This window comes from Amblyraja radiata, chromosome 34, assembly GCF_010909765.2.
Source record: "Amblyraja radiata isolate CabotCenter1 chromosome 34, sAmbRad1.1.pri, whole genome shotgun sequence".
In the NCBI taxonomy this organism is placed as follows: Eukaryota; Metazoa; Chordata; class Chondrichthyes; order Rajiformes; family Rajidae; genus Amblyraja; species Amblyraja radiata.
Genome location: NC_045989.1, coordinates 22,076,989 through 22,096,857, shown reverse-complemented (window position 1 = coordinate 22,096,857; position 19,869 = coordinate 22,076,989). Strand labels below are relative to the sequence as shown.

General features: G+C 41.9%; 1 protein-coding gene across 12 annotated transcripts in view; it reads right to left on the bottom strand.

The window, feature by feature from the left end:
- Positions 1-258: 258 nt before the first annotated feature.
- mef2a (myocyte enhancer factor 2A) overlaps positions 259-19,869 on the bottom strand; it is a 173,228-nt gene continuing 153,617 nt past the window's right edge. For 8 of the 12 annotated variants that reach the window (XM_033050205.1, XM_033050212.1, XM_033050204.1 and 5 more), the window contains 6 exons: positions 15,415-15,570; positions 13,788-13,957; positions 12,367-12,390; positions 9,301-9,406; positions 8,610-8,736; positions 259-5,648 (listed from right to left, as the gene is read on the bottom strand). In XM_033050205.1, coding sequence (XP_032906096.1) covers positions 5,339-5,648; positions 8,610-8,736; positions 9,301-9,406; positions 12,367-12,390; positions 13,788-13,957; positions 15,415-15,570 — 893 coding nt within the window. In that variant the 3' untranslated portion in view covers positions 259-5,338. The remainder of the gene's footprint in view (positions 5,649-8,609; positions 8,737-9,300; positions 9,407-12,366; positions 12,391-13,787; positions 13,958-15,414; positions 15,571-19,869) is intronic. The other 4 variants (XM_033050215.1, XM_033050214.1, XM_033050213.1 and 1 more) reach the window with 3 other exon arrangements.

Here is a 19,869-nt window from a genome sequence, read left to right as displayed (position 1 = left end):
AAAAGCTTTACACTGTACCTCGTTACACGTGACAATAAACTAACCTCCAACTCAAAACAATTCAAACTAGGACAATTGAGAGTTGAATCCCAAACATATTCTCTTTGTAATTCTGTGCCTGAAATGAACACACTGACATGAAATGGTGCAATGAATGTGTGATCCAGCAGATATTTGTGCGCTGAATGTAAACTAAGGTTCATTATCAGTCTTGTTGGTATTCACTTTACACCGAATAATTGACATGAACTCCCATTACACAGTAAAAGCCAATATCTTTACTTAAGTGAGTGCAGGGTACAAATTTTTACAACAATCTCTAGCATAATCGTAATCATCTGATAAAAAGTTCACTTATCTTTGTATATTGAAGTAAAACAACACATTCAGGGAAATCGCAGGTTAACTTAAAGTCTCATCAACATTTGTTTCAATGATGGCAACAAAGTCCAGCTTGTGCTGCCAACAGGCTTAAAATTTAAACCGTGAACAGCTCCGGTGATTTCTACAAGTAACAAACAATTACCAAATACATCAGTTTTTAAAAAAAAAGCAATTTTAAATATTTTTGCAAAGCAGTGTCTTGCACAGCAGAGGGTAGAAAGACTGTGCAAAAGAAGAAAAAAAAAACGTTTTTATTCCCTTTCTCTTTGCATACTTTGTTTATTTTTTCATAAACAGTGTCCAGAGACAGAGAAGTTTGTGTTCGAGTTTACTGCCTCTTGTGTGTAGATGGACATCACCCTCATATATATATCCCTGGTTTCCCCAGCTAAGCGTTGCATAAAGTGATTGCATTGGGACCGCCTCACACTGCGCGATACTCTGCAAGGCATCTTACCATCTTTGCAATTAAGATTTGGAAAAAATAGCTTTTGAAGAGAAACCAGACCTGGATGTTAATAATCAATTAATTTGTGACTAATGAAAAAAGTGCTCTTTTTTTAACCAATACCTTCATATTAGGCAGCTGATTTTAATATAAACTTTAAAAAAAATTATTGTAAATTTAAGCCCATGGGATCATGATACCAGTGAGAAGGTATAGAAGATATGTAATACATATTTGAGAAGGTATTTAAACGTTATTTAGAATTAACCCTGAGAGTTACTGCCCATAGTATTTTGATAAATGACATAAATGTGATATCTAAATCAAAATGTCATGGATGACAACTCCTGGCGTGATTGAATTTTCTCTTCCTGTCAGGAGCCGTGTATTCAACAAACATTCAAAACTGCTGCCTTCTGAACTTAACGTGTTAACTCCATTTCACAGACTGCATTTGCAAGTCACCAGACATTTGTACTCCTTATTCGTATTGATGGTAGGAAATTAGTTGGAGTTGTACATCGTTTCTGGTTTAGGAACTGAGACCAAATTGCTTCAAATGCTAAATGCCAACATGTTTTTACCTTCTCCTGCACCTCAAGGATATAACGAATAGTACAAGGTTGTCTTTTTCCATCTGGAAATCTGTCTACTTTAGTTTAGTTTAGAGATACAGGAAAAAAACAGGTCCTTCTGCCTGCCCAGTCCGCACCGACCAGCGATCCCCGCACAGTAACACTGCCCTACACACACTGGGCCAATTTTACAATTATACCAAGCCAATTAACCTACACACCTGTACATCTAGGGAGATTTGGGACTTTGGGATTTATTCTTTACCTTTAGTTAGAAGGTCCATAACAAGGGTTCCCAACCTGGGGTAAATTTGTTGATTCTGGATTTATGCATATTTGACTGACTGTGTTTGGTTCTGGTATCTGTTCATCATTAGTTGTTCATAAATGAGTGAAATAACATTGCCATGTGTTATTAAAGTTGCCAGGGGTAAACGGGACGAAAAAAGTTGGGGAACCCCTGGTCTACAAGGTTCAAGGGCAAGAAATATTGCCAAATGTCTATTGCATCTACCAGCTCCAATTAAGCGTTTGGATCAGTGAGTTCAAGACTCTGCTTCAACCCCCTTCCAAAGGTAAATTATTCAGTATTGGCACGAAATAAAAGGTGAATCTAGAAATCTCAAGGATTAGTTATAATGGAGAGATAAGCCATTAGGTTCAGTTAAATCGCAAATGTCATTATTTTATGTTCTCTCGATAATTTACTGGTAAATTATTTCACACGCTGTCACTTTTCCACAGTGCAACAGATAGCTGCAACTTGCTATGATAATAGCTTGAGTTATTGTGTGGTGCCAGGTGGAATGATGGCAGTACCTAACACAATTCAATTCTGCAAACTATCTATCAAAAATATTGGCCATTGGCATAGAGGGTGTAGCAGAGTGTTTCGGCAAAGATTAACTGCTAGTATAAGTAGTTAAGTACAGGATTTTATGTCATTCAGGTGAGCCCTTACCATTAGGCAGTCCATTAATCGTTACATTACAAAGGAGGTCTTATCCCAAACTCTTCAGAATGCTATGGAGGCTTGGAGATATGTTATGTGGTGTGATGGGTACTGTGAAGGAAAAAGATGCATCTGAAAATTATTTTTGTCTTAAATTATGGTCAAGTTGAACTTGTGAGGATTGCTTAACGCAGACATAATATTATCAACAATCAGCAAAGCTGTTCCTTCGTTAAACAGTGTTTGCCTCTGACTACAGTTAATGTCCACAATGCTGGACATTTACTGGAGAATAAAAAGGTAAAAATGATGCCACCACATAAGGCATTTTGCACACAAGGGGACACAGTAAATATGAAGCAAACTTCTCACCAAATGTACAGAAAAAAAAATGTTCATTTACATGCAAAATTCAAGAAAGTAATATGTTTTTCCATTTTGCAGAGTACACAACTCAGCTGCTACTCTGCAGCATAAAAGTGGTCTATTCAGCAGTGAGCAAGCAAGTTATAACTCTTCCCATCATTTCAGTAACATTAGCCTTATTTTGTCAATCTGAACACAATTTTCAACAAATTAAATATGTGGAAACAAAGGGAACACGTGAAACAAAACCCTACGCTGAGTTGAGTGTGTTAAATGTTAATTCTATAGGAGGTGCATGCAATGTACAGACATTTGTTAAAGTCAGTTGTATATATACATTAGACAAAGCAATGAAACAATATTTTGAATACATCCAAATATTTTATATTCTATCACTATCTAAAGGGAAAAAGGTCAGATTTCTACACTCCTAAAAGAAAAATCAAAGGAGAAAATTCTGCCCATATTTATTGTTAATTGAACCAAACAGCTGTAATGATCACACCATGAGTACATTTGGGAAGAACACAAGTCATACAAAACGCTTGTAACTCCAGCTTAAGCAGAATGGATAACACTGGCATAAACCTCCAGAGCCAGTTAGGTTTAATTACCTAGTTAAGGTTGAGTTACCTAGTTGAGGTTGTGTTTATCTGAGGTTACACACACCTCAGCAAGGAATGGGAGACCCACCATGAAGTGCGGGGCCTATCCCATTGCAAACATTTTGCTATTATTTTCTGGTTATGGATGTTGAGCTACAAAAGGTTGTCAAAGTCAAACTGCTTATTGATTGAAATGGATGATTATTCCTATGCAGAACACCTCTTGACTTTGAGGGGTTGAAAGCAGATGGCTGATGAATTGAAACGTCAATGGAACCGATTGACAAAGCTCATGTCAACGTCGTTCCCGTTTAATCTTTGTTTCACGTTATCACAATCACTAAGTTACTTCATGTGTGTACTGGACAAAATACATGAACGGAATTGGTTCCCTTTGGTGCAATCAACCTTGACTCTGGAGGGAGTCATCAGGTCAGTCGTGTCCAGGGGGTCAAACCTTACTCTATCTCTACAAGTGTGCACTCAGGCCTGCCCCTTTGATTGTCAAATCTCCTATTGCACGAATCACTGAACAATCCTTTATTTTAAATATATAAAAGACCTTTTGCATTTATTACTCTCAAAAGGTACTCACCCGCACTACTCTCTTACAGGCTATTTTTTAATGAACCACGTGTGTCTACTGTCAGTGAATTATCACAAAAGGCAGCTTATATCAGAAAAGTATAATTGAATAAAGCAGTGACCTTCCAACCACAACAGTCTACAATATAAGGAACTTGTATTCAAGTTTTGTGCATGACAAATATAACATTGGGATTGATGTATAGTAAAGGGATACCATACAGCACAATTGACAATTATTGTCCACATTCACTGCTATGGAGGAAAATAAAACTCTTACTACTTTCTGCAAATATCATATATAATTAAAACCAAGGAAGTACAACATATTAAACAAAATAGTAAATGCCAGTGGATGATCTACACATAAGGATCTTGCCCTGTCAAACTGGAGATAATCCACAAAAATATACTTTGATCTGGTGAACATACAATACATTGTACACCAAAGGAGATATATTTAGGATGCTATTTACATAAACATTTGGCTCAAATTCTCTTTACATATAGGTTAGCAAGTGTTCACGGCTTTTAAGGTTTAGCCTGCATTTAAAAAAAGCAAATCCAAGCCTAGGTAACAAGATAAACCATATCTAGAGAGCATCAACATGCAACTTTGGCATATATAAATAATTTCATAGCTGAATGTGTTTAAAATTATACAGTTCTATATAATCAATAATAAGTCAGGGTATTATGCTTTCTTTTAATAAAAATATATATAAGTGATCTGGAATCTAATTTGGATTTCAGAAAACAACATAAAAGAACTTTAACCAAATTCCAATGATAACTTAATATATTAAGTTTCTCTTAATGCTATATTTTCACTTACAGTCGCCTCATTTCTCATGCGGGTACTTTTAATGCATGTCTCCAATGGACTTAATAAATTGCTTTGCCACTTCTACAACCCGTTTTTGCACTTGCAGAGAGAACTGCTCACCTCAGTCCTATACACCGTGCAATTTAAACACACTCCTTCAAGAGACGGAGACCCATGCCAGGTTCAATATCATAGATTTATTTTATGTACAGTATTGCTCTCTTTTTGTGTCTCTTTCTACAGCTTCAATGATACTAAGCAGAAGATTTAACTAGCCACACCATTTTTATACACACATACACACACTGTCAGAATTGACAACCAACTTGTCTTGTTTCTGCAAGCATGATAGGGTAGAATATAATTTTTTTTTTTTGCAAACCAGTATAATATAACAGCTAATACAAATAAGTGCCTGACTGGAACAGTGACTACAATTTAAATGTGGGACACCTGCAAATAGACAATTAATTTGCACTGTAGAGTACCTGATTAACTTATACATTTTCCATGTCCTTGTCTTAGATATGTAAGGACAGTTCTCTTGTAACAAAAGAGATTACTACAAAAAACGAAAGGAGACTGCAGCAGGCGGCTCTATGTCACCCAGGTGTCCATCCGCAAGCGCTTCACGGATGGGCTTTCCCGGTCGTCTGCCGTTGGCCTCGGGAGCCCGAGGGGCAAGTGGAAGTCCGCCCGCGGCTCCTCACGGTCGCTGCCGTCGTAGCTGCTGCTCGAGCTGCTCAGGCTGTCGACGGGCGAGCGTCCCGTGTCGTGCCGCGTGTGCTGCACGAAGCCCGACGGGGTCATCCTGTCCCGGGGCGGAGAGATGGGCTCCGACTTGATGTTGATGTTCTGGTTGGTGTTGACGGAAAGGTTGGTACCCTGAAGCGACTGGCTGTTAACTCTGCAGAGAATGGGGGAAAAGCAAATAATACGACAAGCAATTATAGATAATGAGTACCTTCAGGTAAAAACGATTAGTAATAATACAATACTCAAGTACGTTCATAAGTGATCGGAGCAGATTTAGGCCATTCAGCCCATCAAGTCTACTCCGCCATTCAATCATGGCTGATCTATCTTTCCCTTTCAACCCCATTCGCCTGCTTACTCCGCATCACCCCTGACACCCGTACGAATCAAGAATCTATCTATCTCTGCCTTAAAAATACCCATTGACTTGGCCTCCACAGCAATGAAATCCACCCTTTGACTACAGAAATTCCTCCTCGTCTCCTTCCTGAAGGTAGGTCCTTTGCCCTGAGTTCACATTGAATGGTCAGTGTTTCTTCAATACTGGGGACACAATCATGCTTGCTATTCAACCTCAGCAATGCTGCACTGATTACAGGGTGACACAGTGCCACAGCTGATAGTGCTGCTGCCTCACAGCGGCGGAGTCCCGAATTCACTCCAGTCCATGGGTACCGTTTGGGTGGAGTTTGCACGCTCTGACCATGACCGCGTGGCTTTCCTCCAGTTTCCTTACACTTGAAGCTAAAGCGTGGAAAGAGGTCGTTCGGCCCATCAAGTCCGTGCTGACCAACGATCACAAGCACTATCCAACACACATGGGAAAATTTATAAATTACTGAAACAATTAGTCTACAAACCTGCACGTCTTTGGAGAGCAGGAGGACAAAACTCTCGTGGTCACAGGGAGATCATACAAACTCCAGATAGACAGCACCTGTAGTCATGATTGAACCCGGGTCTCTGACGCTGCAAGCTAGCAACTCCACTGCCTCAGTTCTCATTCAATTACACACTAGGGAATATTTACAGAAGTCAATTAAACTACAAAGTTGCACGTCTTTTGGATGTGGGAGGAAAATGTGTAGCCGGAGGAACCTGCAAACTCCACGTAGACAGCACCCGCGGTCAGGATTGAACCTGGGTCCCTGCTCTGTGAGGGGCTGTAGCTTTACCAGCTACACCACCGTGCCGCAGTGTGTTTGGGAATCGTTATGCTTTAGCTGGGAAGTCAATGGAAGGGATTGGATTTCAGCAATGTTTCTCTGAGAAAGGTAAAGTTCATGAAGAAGACTCACGTGGAAAGCGACCTGCAACTTTCATCGTCAAAGTAGTGAAATTACTCTGACCACCAAGTCTGACATGGCTGTAAATTTAGTTTAGTTTAGTTTAGAGATACAGCACGGAAACAGGCTCTTCGGCCCACCAACGATCCCTGCACATGAACCCTATCCTACACACACCAGGGACAATTTACATTTATACCAAGCCAATTAAACTACAAATCTGTACATCTTTGGAGTATCGGAGGAAACCGAAGTTCTTGGAGAAAACCCACGCAGGTCCCAGAGAGAACGTACAAACTCCGTACAGACAGCACCTGTAGTAGGGAACCAGCCCGGGTCTCCGGCGCTGTAAGGCACAACTTTATCGCAGCGCCGCACAATTTAATGCACAGCCACAGCCTCGTAAATACGTCTGACTGAACACAGTGCCCCAGCAAAGGAGCTAACAACTTCTCGGCACGAAACACGGAATGAAAAATCACTCAGACTCCCACAAACGCCAAGAACCAAATTAGTCTAAACGAGACTGCAATGCAAATCAATCAGCCATCTGACCTCTCAATGGGCACTTTCAGAAGGACGCCTTTTATTCTGCTTAAGTAAATGCAAATAGTCATTAAATTTATTGTGTGATGCCAAAACTTGCGCAAGTATTCAGTCACAAAATAATTCAAAGTTGCTCCTGCAAAAGCTCGTTAAAACTGTTTGTAAAAATCTGTCACTGTGACTTCAATGGATAGAGAACCTCTTTCACTGAATGTCCAATGCAAACATTTCAAAGTTTCAAAGAATTCATTTTGATAATTTATTTTAGTCTATCATTCATGATTCTTGCAATATTCCCAGTACTTGATTCTTCCGATGCTCGAGTCTTTGATTTGATATTTCGTTGGCCTTCTTTGACATCAGGCTTTTATCCCTCAGTCTCTCTGTCTAATTGGGATAAATTTCTGCTGTGTGATATGAACTAGTTATTTACATACCTGCCACTGATCTATCCTCAAACCTTATTCCCCAGGCCAGTCCAGACAACTTTGCTTTCACACCGAAGATAGGCACGAAAATTAGTTTAGTTTAATTTAGAGATACAGCGCGTAAACAGGCTCTTCGGCCCACCGAGTCCACATCCACCAGCGATCCCCGCATATTAACACCATCCTACACACACTAGGGACAATTTTTACATTTACCAAGCCAATTAACCTACAAACCTGTACGTGTTTGGAGTGTAGGAGGAAACCGAAGATTTTGGAGAAAACCCACGCAGGTCACGGGGAGAACGTACAAACTCCGTACAGACAGCACCTGTGGTGGGGATCGAACCTGGGTCTCCGGCGCTGCAAGCGCTGTACGGCAGCAACTCTACCGCTGCGCCATCGTGCCACCCTGAAATGCTGGAGTAACTCTGCATTCACATCACGGTAACTGCCCGTATCTAAGTTGAGGACATTGCCTGAAGCCAACAATATTCTCAAACCTTATCATTCCAATACCTCTCCCCTGACTCTGACCCGAAAAGTCACCCATTCCTTCTCTCCAGAGAAGCTGCATGTCCTGCTGTGTTACTCCAGCTTTTTGTGCCTATCTTCGGTTTAAACCAGCATCTGCAGTTTCTTGTTAGTTTATTTGCTGGGGCACTAACAATAAGTCAGATGTATTTATGAGTCTGTGGAGAAAGTGTCTACATGCATTTACAGCAACATCAGACTTGGTGGTCAGAGTGATTTTGCTACTCTGGAGATGAACGATGCAGGCGAATGTCAGCTGGTTTCCACAGCAGTCTTGTTCATGAACTTTACCTTTCCCTGGGAGAGCTCATGACTTACATTAGTGAGCTGAGAGCTGCTTGTCCCAGCTGATGCTGTTGCCAGGCCGACATGGGCCCCAATGACAGAGTCCCTGGCGAGTTGAATCCTGGCAGTGCCGATAAGTCAGCGCTGGTTAGTGAATAATCTGTAAGATCAAATGGGGGAAGGGGAGGGAAAGAAGAAACATTTCCATTTAGATTTACACAATTCAGATTTTCAACATCTGCAGTTTTTCCCCCCCCATTTATTTTGCAAGCTACTCTAATATTTATCAACTGTGATAGAGTCATACACTTACAGCTTGCAAACAGACCCTTCGGCCCGACTTGCCAACACTGGCCAACATGTCCCATTTATACTAGTCCCACCTGCCTGCGTTTGGCCCATATATCTCTCTAAACCTGTCCAATCCATGTACCTGTCTAAGCATTGTGATAATGATGTGAAATTGATTTTGGTAATCTGATTCATTTTGCACTAAATCAGCATAAATCCCAAATCAAATGACACCTTCATTAGTATCATGACCCAATACCACATATATGATATCTGTGAGGAGGGCAATAGGCGATATAACCAAAAATCTATTCCCACAACTAGATTACATGTTCAGAAATGATGTTTAATGTTAGTTGTCACAGGTTGTGTTAAGTAAAAGACCAATTGTCCAATGAACCAATAACAATAAGTGCGAATGCAATTTGATTACCATTGTTGTATGTCGAGTACAAGAGCCCATGTGAAGGTAGACTTGGAGATGTAACAGACACGACAGGAGTTGCCAGAGACTGTGTTGATTGTGCATTGTTTATCCTCTGTACATTTCACAAATAAAAGATGAAGATAATTAGCATAAGCATATATATGTACAAAATCTCTGCTTAGTTTAGTTGAGTGATACAGTGCGCAAACAGGCCCTTTGGCCCACCGAGTCTGTGCCGACCAGCGATCCCTGCACACTAACACTATCCTACACACACTAGGGGAATTTCAATGACACCAAGCCAATTAGTCTACAAACTTGTACGTCTTTGGAGTGTGGGAGAAAACCGGATAAACTGAGAAAAACCCACACAGGTCACGGGGAGAACGTACAAACCCCGTACAGACAAGCTGCGCCACTGTGCCGCCGTACTTAGACAATTCAAGGAGAAAGATACTGCTCGTGGTTAACAATGGTGCGGCATGGTAGCGCAGCGGTAGAGTTGCTGCCTTACCTGGCCAGAGACCTGGGTTTGATGCTAACTACAGGTGCTGTCTATACGGAGTTTGTATGTTCTCCCCGTGACCGGCATGGATTTTCTCTGGGATCTCTAGTTTCCTCCCACACTCCAAAGACGTGCAGGTGTGTAGGTTAATTGGCTTCAGTAAAGATTGCCTCTAGAGTGTGTAGGATAGTGTTAGTCTACGGGGACCACTGGTTAGCGCGGACTGGTTGGGCCGATGGGCCTGTTTCCGTGCTGCATCTCTAAAGTAAATAGGTCACGGAAATAATAAATCAAAGACTAGAGTTGCTACTGACGTTAGACAGGAACTGTCGGAAAATAATTTATTTCCATTCTGTACAGTTTTAAAATATAATATATAAACTTCATTGATATGCTTAATTCACTGGGATGGCTGATTTTTCTTACAAAAATGAGAGCCCAATTTAATATTTTGCACAATGCAGCTGTTTTTTTTTTTGCTAAAAGCAGGCCAGATTTACAATAATGAACATAGAAGACTGAGAATGATTAATTATGTAAAATGATATGTGCTAGAGCCATCTGCTGTCTATTTGAAAAATGCATTTGAGGAAAAACTGAGGTTTTAATATTTTAATGTTTTGTTTCCTCCACTTGGTGAAGGAATTCAACGAGAAGTCCTTCAGTTCTGCTTAGGTATGCAATTCGATTTAACAGCTACTGAAACAGGCAGAGCACTTAGGAGCTTGAAAGGAACGTTGCCAACATTTGCCTGATAATTCAGCTCATTGATGTTTGCTAGTTCTGTGAACAGACCACCAGATGGAGCGATTTGGAAATGGAAAGTCTGAAAAAGGGTCTCGACCCGAAACGTCACCCATTCCTTCTCTCCAGAGATGCTGCCTGTCCCGCTGAGTTACTCCAGCATTTTGTGTCTACAGCCGGACATCTCCCTTCAGTCCAGCACTACATTTACTTTCACACAGCGACCCTAATGGTGGATAAATATCTGAAAGTGGGCGATACAGGGTCATAAGGATGTAGCAGGGCAGAGAGAGAGATTTTGGAGCAAAGGGCAAACTGCTGGAGGAACACCAGCAAAAACGCAATGCGCTGGAGAAACTCAGCGGGTCAGGCATCATCTGGGGAGGGGAAGGACACGCTGTGTTTAGGGTCGGGACCCTTCTTCAGACTTTTTGGAGAAGGGGGGAGGAGTGAAAGGGGGGGAAAAAAGATGTGGGCGGGACAAAGCCTAGCAAGTGATAGGTGGATACAGGTGAGAGGGGATAGTTAGATAGATAAAGTGACACTAGAGGGGAAGAGGAGATAAAAGGGTATCAGATAAGAAGAGGAGTGAAATGCAAAGCACGAGGGAGAGGATATAGGTGGAATGGGACAGGTGGGAGGGGAAAGAGGGGGGAACTCTGGAAGAACTGAATGTATTTACCATCATCTGTGAGGGGGGGGAGGGATGGGATTGTCAATATTTTGTGTCAGGATACCAAACGCGAGTTGTGCACAATATTCCTCTATTCTGGATTCAACTAATTTTCAACAAGACTACATTTCAGTGGGTTGCGTGAACATTTTTCTAACTTTAGTTTTCTCTACCAAAGATTGGTGTGAACAGGTCAAATATCCAATAGAGGGGAACGAGGGGCGAACTTGGGAAAGAGGGCAGAGAAAGAAAGATTCAGATGATAATACACAGGTTTTGATACAATAGTGATAGAAAATACCTCTTGCTAGTATTGGTAAAAAATGCACATTCAAAAATGAGCATGCATTGGCTTATTGATTCTAGATAAAATATCTTTAGATTAAAAATAACCACCAACAAATAACCATCGCAAAAGCATGCAGAAACGTTACATTGTACCAAATGCAGTGTGGAGTTTATGGCACCCATTTTAACAAAGCACTGGATTTGGGGCTAAATGGTCTCAAGGGCCTCGGAGAAAACCCATGCAGGTCACGGGGAGATTTTACAAACTCCGTATAGACAAGCACCCGTGGTCAGGATTGAACCCGGGTCTCTGGCGCTGTGAGGCAGTAGCTCTACCGATCCGCCCCTTTGATTCTAACTAAATTGTTGGGACTGGATAGCGATAATCTGGTGACATTACTACTGGGTATGAGGTGAACTTTCATGCATTACTTCAAGGCAGGTTACATCACGTATGGAAGTAATCAAATCTTTCTGTATCTCCGTCAAGTTAGTGAAAGTTATTTATACATTGAGCGGGGGAGTGGAATGCGAAGGGGGCTGATTATTATTGCAGGAGTTCTCAAGTGCTTGAGAGTCTGGAAGAGGGCTCGACAATCTGAAGAGTCTCATTTGAAGATTTCATGCTTTTCTAAGTGAGCAGCAACTTCAAAACATTGCGTGGAATTTTTTTTAAACAACTAAAGTACAAGCAAGGTCACCCTCCTTCAAAATGAAAGCACTTCCCTCTCCAGACACAAGGCATGCAATACTACTGTTGGTAAATCTCGGTTATCTTCCGAAAATAAGTATTAGTTCAAACTTCTTTTGACACCTTTTAGAAGCACACACACTATTTATTCCAAACGAGGTTCAGACTTACCATGTCCAACTCATCCTCCTCTGACTGCAGAAAGCAGATACAAAATAAACACACTCTGTTACTAGGTGGAAATGATCCTGAAACTACTCAGAACCGGTCGACATAAATACAGACGTTAAATGTCTCCTTAATTCTATGCTTCCATTCTGAACTGAATAATGGTTATATTGAAAGCACACAATGGCATTGAGGCAGGGTAAGTCCTTAAGATTCTCATTGTACAAACTCGATTGTCAAATCCCCATTTATTTTATTTTTCATTAGTTTCCTCCAACGGCTTCTTCCTCTGTCTGACTTGAGACTTTTAGACCTTAGAGATACTGTGCTGAAATAGACCCTTGGCCCACCAAGTCCACGCCGACCAGCGATCACTCCATACACTAGCACAGTCCACAACACTCGGGACAATTTACAATTTTACCGAAGGCAATGAACCCACAAACCTGCATGTGTTTGGAGTGTGGGAGGAAACTGGGGCGCCCGTAGAAAGCCCACACGGTCACAGGGTGAACGTACAATCTACGTACAGACAGCACCTGTGGTCAGGATCGAACACGGGTCTCTGTCGCTGTAAGGCAGCAACTCTACCGCTGCGCCACTGCGCCACCCTGTGTCAGTTCTGCCCAAAACACTCGTACTGACCGTTCGTCAATGGCATTCTCACACATGAGTTTGCAGGCGGCTAATTCAACCCCGCTGATCGGCCGCGGAAGTCCTGATGAGGTCGAGGTTGGCCACCTTACCTGGCCTCGGGGCCATATTTTGGGGGAAACTGCAGAGGGGGATCTCGTGCCTTCTCGTAATTTTGGCTGGATTAAAGGAGGTGACAGACAACTAGCTGCTGGAAAATATATATATATATATAAGACTGGACTTTTTACTCTATCAATGCATGTAACAGGGCATGATTTTGTTAATATATTGAGTAATTTTTAAACAGGATACTTTTATCTTCCCATAATCATTCCTCCCGATGGACAAAATGCACGTTCCTGTGCTGTGCTGTTCCAAACACACCAGGACAACACATTGTTCATGTTCATAAATGATAAGAGTAGAATTAGCCATTCAGCCCATCAAGTCAACTCCGACATTCAATGATGGCTGATCTATCTTTCACTCTCAACTAATCAAGAATCTATCTATCACTGCCTTAAAAATGGCTGTGGCAATGAATTCCACAGATTCACCACCCTCTGACTAAAGATATTCCTCCTCATTTCCTTCCTAAAGGAACATCCTTTACTTCTGAGGCTGTGACCTCTGGCCTTGGACTCTCCACATCCACTCCATCCAGTGCTACTTTCTGTAGAAGGTCCCTGCTAACAGTGTCTCAGATTGTTGACTAAAACAGAGTTATGTCGACACGGTGAAGCTCCCATTGATCTAGTCCAGGCTACATTGTTACATGAAGGACTCACCAGAGGTAGCATCATGCCCTTGCTGGTCGGTGGGATCACTACACGAAGGTCAGGCTTGCGATTGTTCATTGCGATGTTGCCACCAGGAGGGGGTGGGGACTTTGTGGGCATGACTTTGCCAGTGGAGCAGAGCAGTCCGGGAGAACCTCGTGGGTTCACAAAACCATTTCCTGCAATCAATTTGGAAGAATTGTATTAAAAAAATGCATTCGCAAATTTTTTTCTAATGACATTTGCAACCCAGTTCGTCAATTGTTCTAAATCATTTCATTCTTCACATGTTCACAAGTTATAGGAGTAGAATTAGGCCATTTGGCCCATCGAGTCTACTCTGCTGTTCGATCATGACTGATCTCTGCCTCCTAATCCCACTTTCCTGCCTTCTCCCCATAACGCTTGACATCCGTTCTAATGTAGAATTTGTCTATCCATGCTACAGCAAGGATCTCCTTGTTACAGACAATGGGCCTTTATGGCCAAGTTAAGACTCCACATTTTTAACAGCTTTGAACTTGAAGGATACAAGTTGGTGCTGGAAACACAGCGACTGTTGTGTACTGCCTCAGTGTAAACTACTACTCTTACACACTTGTACTCAAGTGTGATCATGCCTATGTATATTAAGATTTTTACAGAACTGTATGCAAAAAAGGGAACTTCACTGTACTGAGGTACATGTGACAATAAAGTCCCATTTATCCCAGTGTTTTAGTTTAGGGATAAAGCATAGAACTGGGTCCTTGGGGCCACGGAGTCCACGCCGAACAATGATGCCACAATTGAGATAAAACAACAAGTTCCACGTCGATCACAGCGTCGTATTTCACATTAACCATGCAGCACAAACTAATACAAGGTCCTTGTGAGTAATTTTACATTGCACAAGTTCCAGTGAGCACAATGCCTTGTTAAATTATTTCTATAAAGTTAAGCTAATGAACTAAATAAAACAAATGGATTAATTTTGATGGATCAGATTGCCAAATATAAATAGAAACGTGTTCAAGATTCTATGAGACCTCTGTTAAATTTATTTTTTAATTTGTTAAGTGCCACTGTTGATATCAAACTTCACTTGGCAGGACTTTAAAAAACAGCGATAATTATTTCATCGATTGATTAAGAAACAAATAATAAAGTACATTTAAGGTGCCGCGGTTTAACCCTGTTAGTTTTGGAAGTTGGTGAGAGGGGCAAAATTTAAAGATTTACGGGGCATGTTATTTTTTACACAGAGAGTAGTGGGTGCCAGGAACACGCTCTCAGGGGTGGTGGTGGAGGCAGATACGATGGTAACATTCCAGAGACTTTTGAACAGACGCAGAGAGATGCTGGGGATGGAAGGACATGGATCATGTGCATGCAGAGGAGATTAATTTATCTTGTATATTGTTATGTTTAGAGATGCAGTGCGGAAACAGGCCCTTCGGCCCACTGAATCCGTTCTGGCCAGCAACCCCCGCACATTAACACTATCCTGCACACACTAGTGACAATTGACATTTATTCCAAGCCAATTAACCTACAAACCCGTACGTACGTCTTTGGAGAGTGGGAGGAAACTGAAGATCGCGGAGAAAACTCACGCAGTCACGGGGAGAACATACAAACTCTATACAGACAGCACCTGTAGTCGGGATCGAACCCGGGTCTCTGGCGCTGTGAGGCAGCAACTCTACCGCTGCGCCACCTTGCCGCATCTCGTTCAGCACGGGCGTTGTGGGCCAAAGGGCCTGTACATGTGCTGTACTGTTCCATGTTCTAGGTTCATGTAATAACCTTCCTGTGCAAACAAACTGAAGTGAGCTAGTAAAGAAGAAAACTAAAGTTTTAATTATGACGAGATTATAACTGAGAATGAGCTGCAGCTCGAGCAGATAATTATCTCGTGAATTATTCATTGATCAAGATAAAAAATAAACACAGATGTACCTCTATGGATCATCAATGATTTTTAAAGTAAGCATGTTTATTTTTTAATGAGCTTGTTCTCAGAGTCCTTTATGATTCTAAAAAGAAACGTCTGGACTAATATATATGGAAAGGAAGGATTTAGGAGGCTATGGACCAAATAGGACTAGTTTAGTATGGACTGAAGATGGGCTGAAGGGCCTGTTTCTGTGCCATGATTCTGAGATTGCAGTGGAAATTCTTGGGCAGGCATTACAAACATTACCAACACTTATATTTCATCCTGATTTAATTTTAAACGAGGACTGGAATAAAATCTGGGTTAAAAAAATAGCAGTGATTAGGCTTCATGGCCGGAAAACAGCAGATTTGGGAATGATTCAATGATACTTTGCTGCCAAAAGTTACAAAAGGATGGATTAGAGAGGTGAAAACACTCATTAGAGTCTAACGCTATCTGCTGGGACTGACCAGAGGACGTGCCGCATATGGATGTCCTGACCAGAGAGTAGGCACTAGGTTGGTGCTGGAGGTAGAGGAATGAACTGGTGATCATAGGCACCCCAAGACAAGGAGTTAGGAGCAAAACATAAAATGCAAGACTGCAGGTCAGGCAGCCTCTGTGGAAGGGATGGATGGGCACTATTTCAGGTCAGGACCCTTCTTCAGAAACATCCAAAGAAGATGCCCTACCTGAAACATTACCTATTCATTCCCACCGCAGATGATGCCTGACCCGCTGAGTTCCTCCAGCACTTTTGTGTTTTGCTCACGAGTCCAGCATCTGCAGTTCCTTGTGTCTCCACGAGGAATTAGGAAATGAGTCTGGCCTGCTCCAAGAGTAGACCACCAGTTGACAGATAACACAGGCAGTAACATGACAATATCAGGAAGGGTTTGGGGCAAGAGAGCAGTAACAGATACCTGAGAATCACATGAACCTTAGCAAACAAGGAGCTGGCTGCTTTAGTGAATGGCAGATGGCATTCTGTGGCCAATGGTTTCCACATGACACAGAAGTCAACGGAGATACAGGAAAAAGACTTAGCCCGTTCAAGATTCATTAATTAGGATTCTGGCCAGTCAAACAATTATCAATACATCATGAATAAAACAGCAATAAGGAACATCAAACCAATTAGTAGAACATTTATTGATCTTTTCATAGCTGGTGATCAGAGGGATTGGAGTATATTTTCTATGGCTGGTTAGTTTTATTATTCAATGTTCACCCCATAAATCTTTTAGTTTGCCAGCAGAGAGTTTACCTCTGTTAATGGATCATTGAAGTTAAAGGTTTATATCCAGACACCTCAACGATATCTTGTGGCCTTCCTACTTAAATGCAAAGAGCGTAAGAAAGAACTGCAGATGCTGGTTTAAATCGAAGGTAGACACAAAATGCTGGAGTAACTCAGCGGGTGAGGCAGCATCTCCGGAGAGAAAGAGTGGGTGATGTTTCGAGTTGAGACCCTTCTTCAGACTTCAGAAACATTGCCCATTCCTTATCTCCAGAGATGCTGCCTCACTCGCTGAGTTACTCCAGCATTTTGCGTCTACCTACTTAAATCAATGTGTTGCCATCAAAGAGCACAATGGAACATCATCGTATTAGAACATGCTATTTTTAAATGTAACACTCACATTATAGGTGATGGTTCAAACACAAGGAGCTATAATTTATCTGGAATCGTGTGAGTGTGTGCCTTTTGCATAATTACAAAAATCCAGCCATGAAAATTCTTCTGTATAGTTAAGGCTGGGAGAATCAGACGTGAAGCGTGAATATAGATGAGTCAAAGTCATACAACTTGCTGAGTCATAGAACACAGTCATAGAATGGCTGGCTGAGTCATAGAACACAGAAATAAGGCCCTTTGGCCCAGCATACCCATGCCGACCCATTACCGTTAGTCCCACCTGCCCGCATTTGGGCTCGCATCCCCCTAAACCTTTCCTACTCTAAGAACACTCAGATCTCTGAGAAATATCTTTAAGGCTTCCTTTCGAATTAATCTGGTCCAAATACAATGATAACATATATTGTGTAATCCGAATGGAAGCACAAAATTCTATTCGCTGCTTGTGTCAGTTGGATATTACAATTATCTCCACAATGAGTCCGAGGAATGCAGATCAGTTTCAAAACAAGAACGCAAGCTTCAGTAAATCCTTTTAACCATAAATCGCCTAAATTAATAAGTGATAGGAGCAGAATTAGGCCATTTGGCCCATCAAGACTACCCCGCCATTCAATCATAGCTGATCTATCTTTCCCTCTCAACCCCATTCTCCTGCCTTCTCCCCATAACCCCTGACACCCGCACTAATCAAGAAGTACTCCTGTAACTATCCTGCACTTAATGCTGGCTTCTCTTGCAAGCCATTTGCCTTACATGCAGCTCCAGTCAGGAGAATCGTCTGCCTTGCAAATGTTCCTCTATTCATAATGTTCTGCCAGCCCCTCTAAATAAGCTGCAGAAATTATGATTGATGCCAGGAGATCTAAACAAATCTGTCTATTTTCTTGTATTATCTTGGTCCTTAATTTATTGACAGCATACATTGTGTACATCTCTTCATATTAACACTAGTCCTGTTTCCACTATAAACGGATTCCATTGCAGTTGTTCGACTAGCCTAATAAGTTTAAAATAACTTGCTATAAAACCATTAAACAAACAAGTTAGAGATATGTCCAATCTGCCAAGCAACATTTCTGTTTTCTAATACTCACGTTGTAACAAGAATTAATTGGACAGATGACAATGTTATTTGCAAGCCATTCTACGGAGTGTACTGATCCAGGGATTAAACTAACCCAAAATATCGTTCCACAGCAGATTGCCCAAAGCTTTCTCCAGAGAACCATTTACAACTGTGGCTGCAGATTTCTGCTGTGTGTGATCTGCCATTGGGGGCAGTGGTTTGAAGAGAACATAACGCCAGTTGAGACTTTTAAGATACAGCGCCGAAACAGGCCCTTCAGCCCACCGGATCCACGCCCACCAGCAATCACCCAGTGCATGAGCACTATCCTACACACAGTAGGGACAATTTTACCAAAGCCAAATAACCGACAAATGTGTATGTCTTTGGAGCGTGGGAGGAAACCGGAGCACCCGGAGAAAACACATCTGGTCACAGGGAGAAGGTACTAACTCCATCAGGGTCAACCCCGGGTCTCTGGCGCTGTGAGGCAGCAACTCTACTGCTGCATCTCTATGTCACCCTAATGCCACTTGCACAATGAAACACCATGTAGATAAAACTGACAATACCACCAATGTTGGTTAGTGCCTGAGAGTTAAAGGTCTTCTTCCTACCAGGGAGTCTGAGTTTCTCACTGTCCAACGAACCTGACTCTTAAATATCCAATACCCATCTCCATCACATATCTCATCTCTTTCTGTCCCTCACCATTAGTTGCTAGATCCAAGGTGAGCTATTATCAGCCCCACACTGGAGGAACTCAGCAAGTATGTGGAAGAGGTGGACAGGTAACCTTTAGGGTCGAGACCCTTCTTCGTACTCTCCATCAGTACATAGTCTGACCCCTGTGATGGAGGCAGAGAGATCAAGAAAGACGAGATAGGTGTCAGAGAAAGTCCAAGGGAATTTGAGGGCAGGGTGGAAGTTGATGTTGGCCAGATCAGTATAAAAGTAGTAATAACAGGGAACTGCAGATGCTGGTTTAACCAAAGAAAAACACAAAGTGCTGGAGTACCTCAACGGGTTGTGCGGCATCTCTGGAGAACATGGATAGATGATGTTTCGGGTCTGGCCCCTTCTTCCAAACATTGAAAGGAGTAGGTAGACACAAAATGCTGGAGTAACTGAGTGGGTCAGGCAGCACCTCTGGAGGGAAGGAATGGGCGATGTTCCGGGTCGAGACCCTCCTTCAGACCTGAAACGTCACCCATTCCTTCTCTACAGAGATGCTGCCTGTCCCGCTGAGTTACTCCAGCATTTTGTGTCTACCGTCGATTTAAACCAGCATCTGCAGTTCTTTGAAAGTAGTAGTTTGGCCGAGTCAAGCATCAAGTGTATTTAATGTACCGATGATGGAACAATGAAATTGTTACTTGCAGCAGCTCAACTACAGGAGCCCTTGTGTGGAATGTGATGGAGGAACTGTGGTAGCAGAGGGGAAATGATTGATGTTTTCATT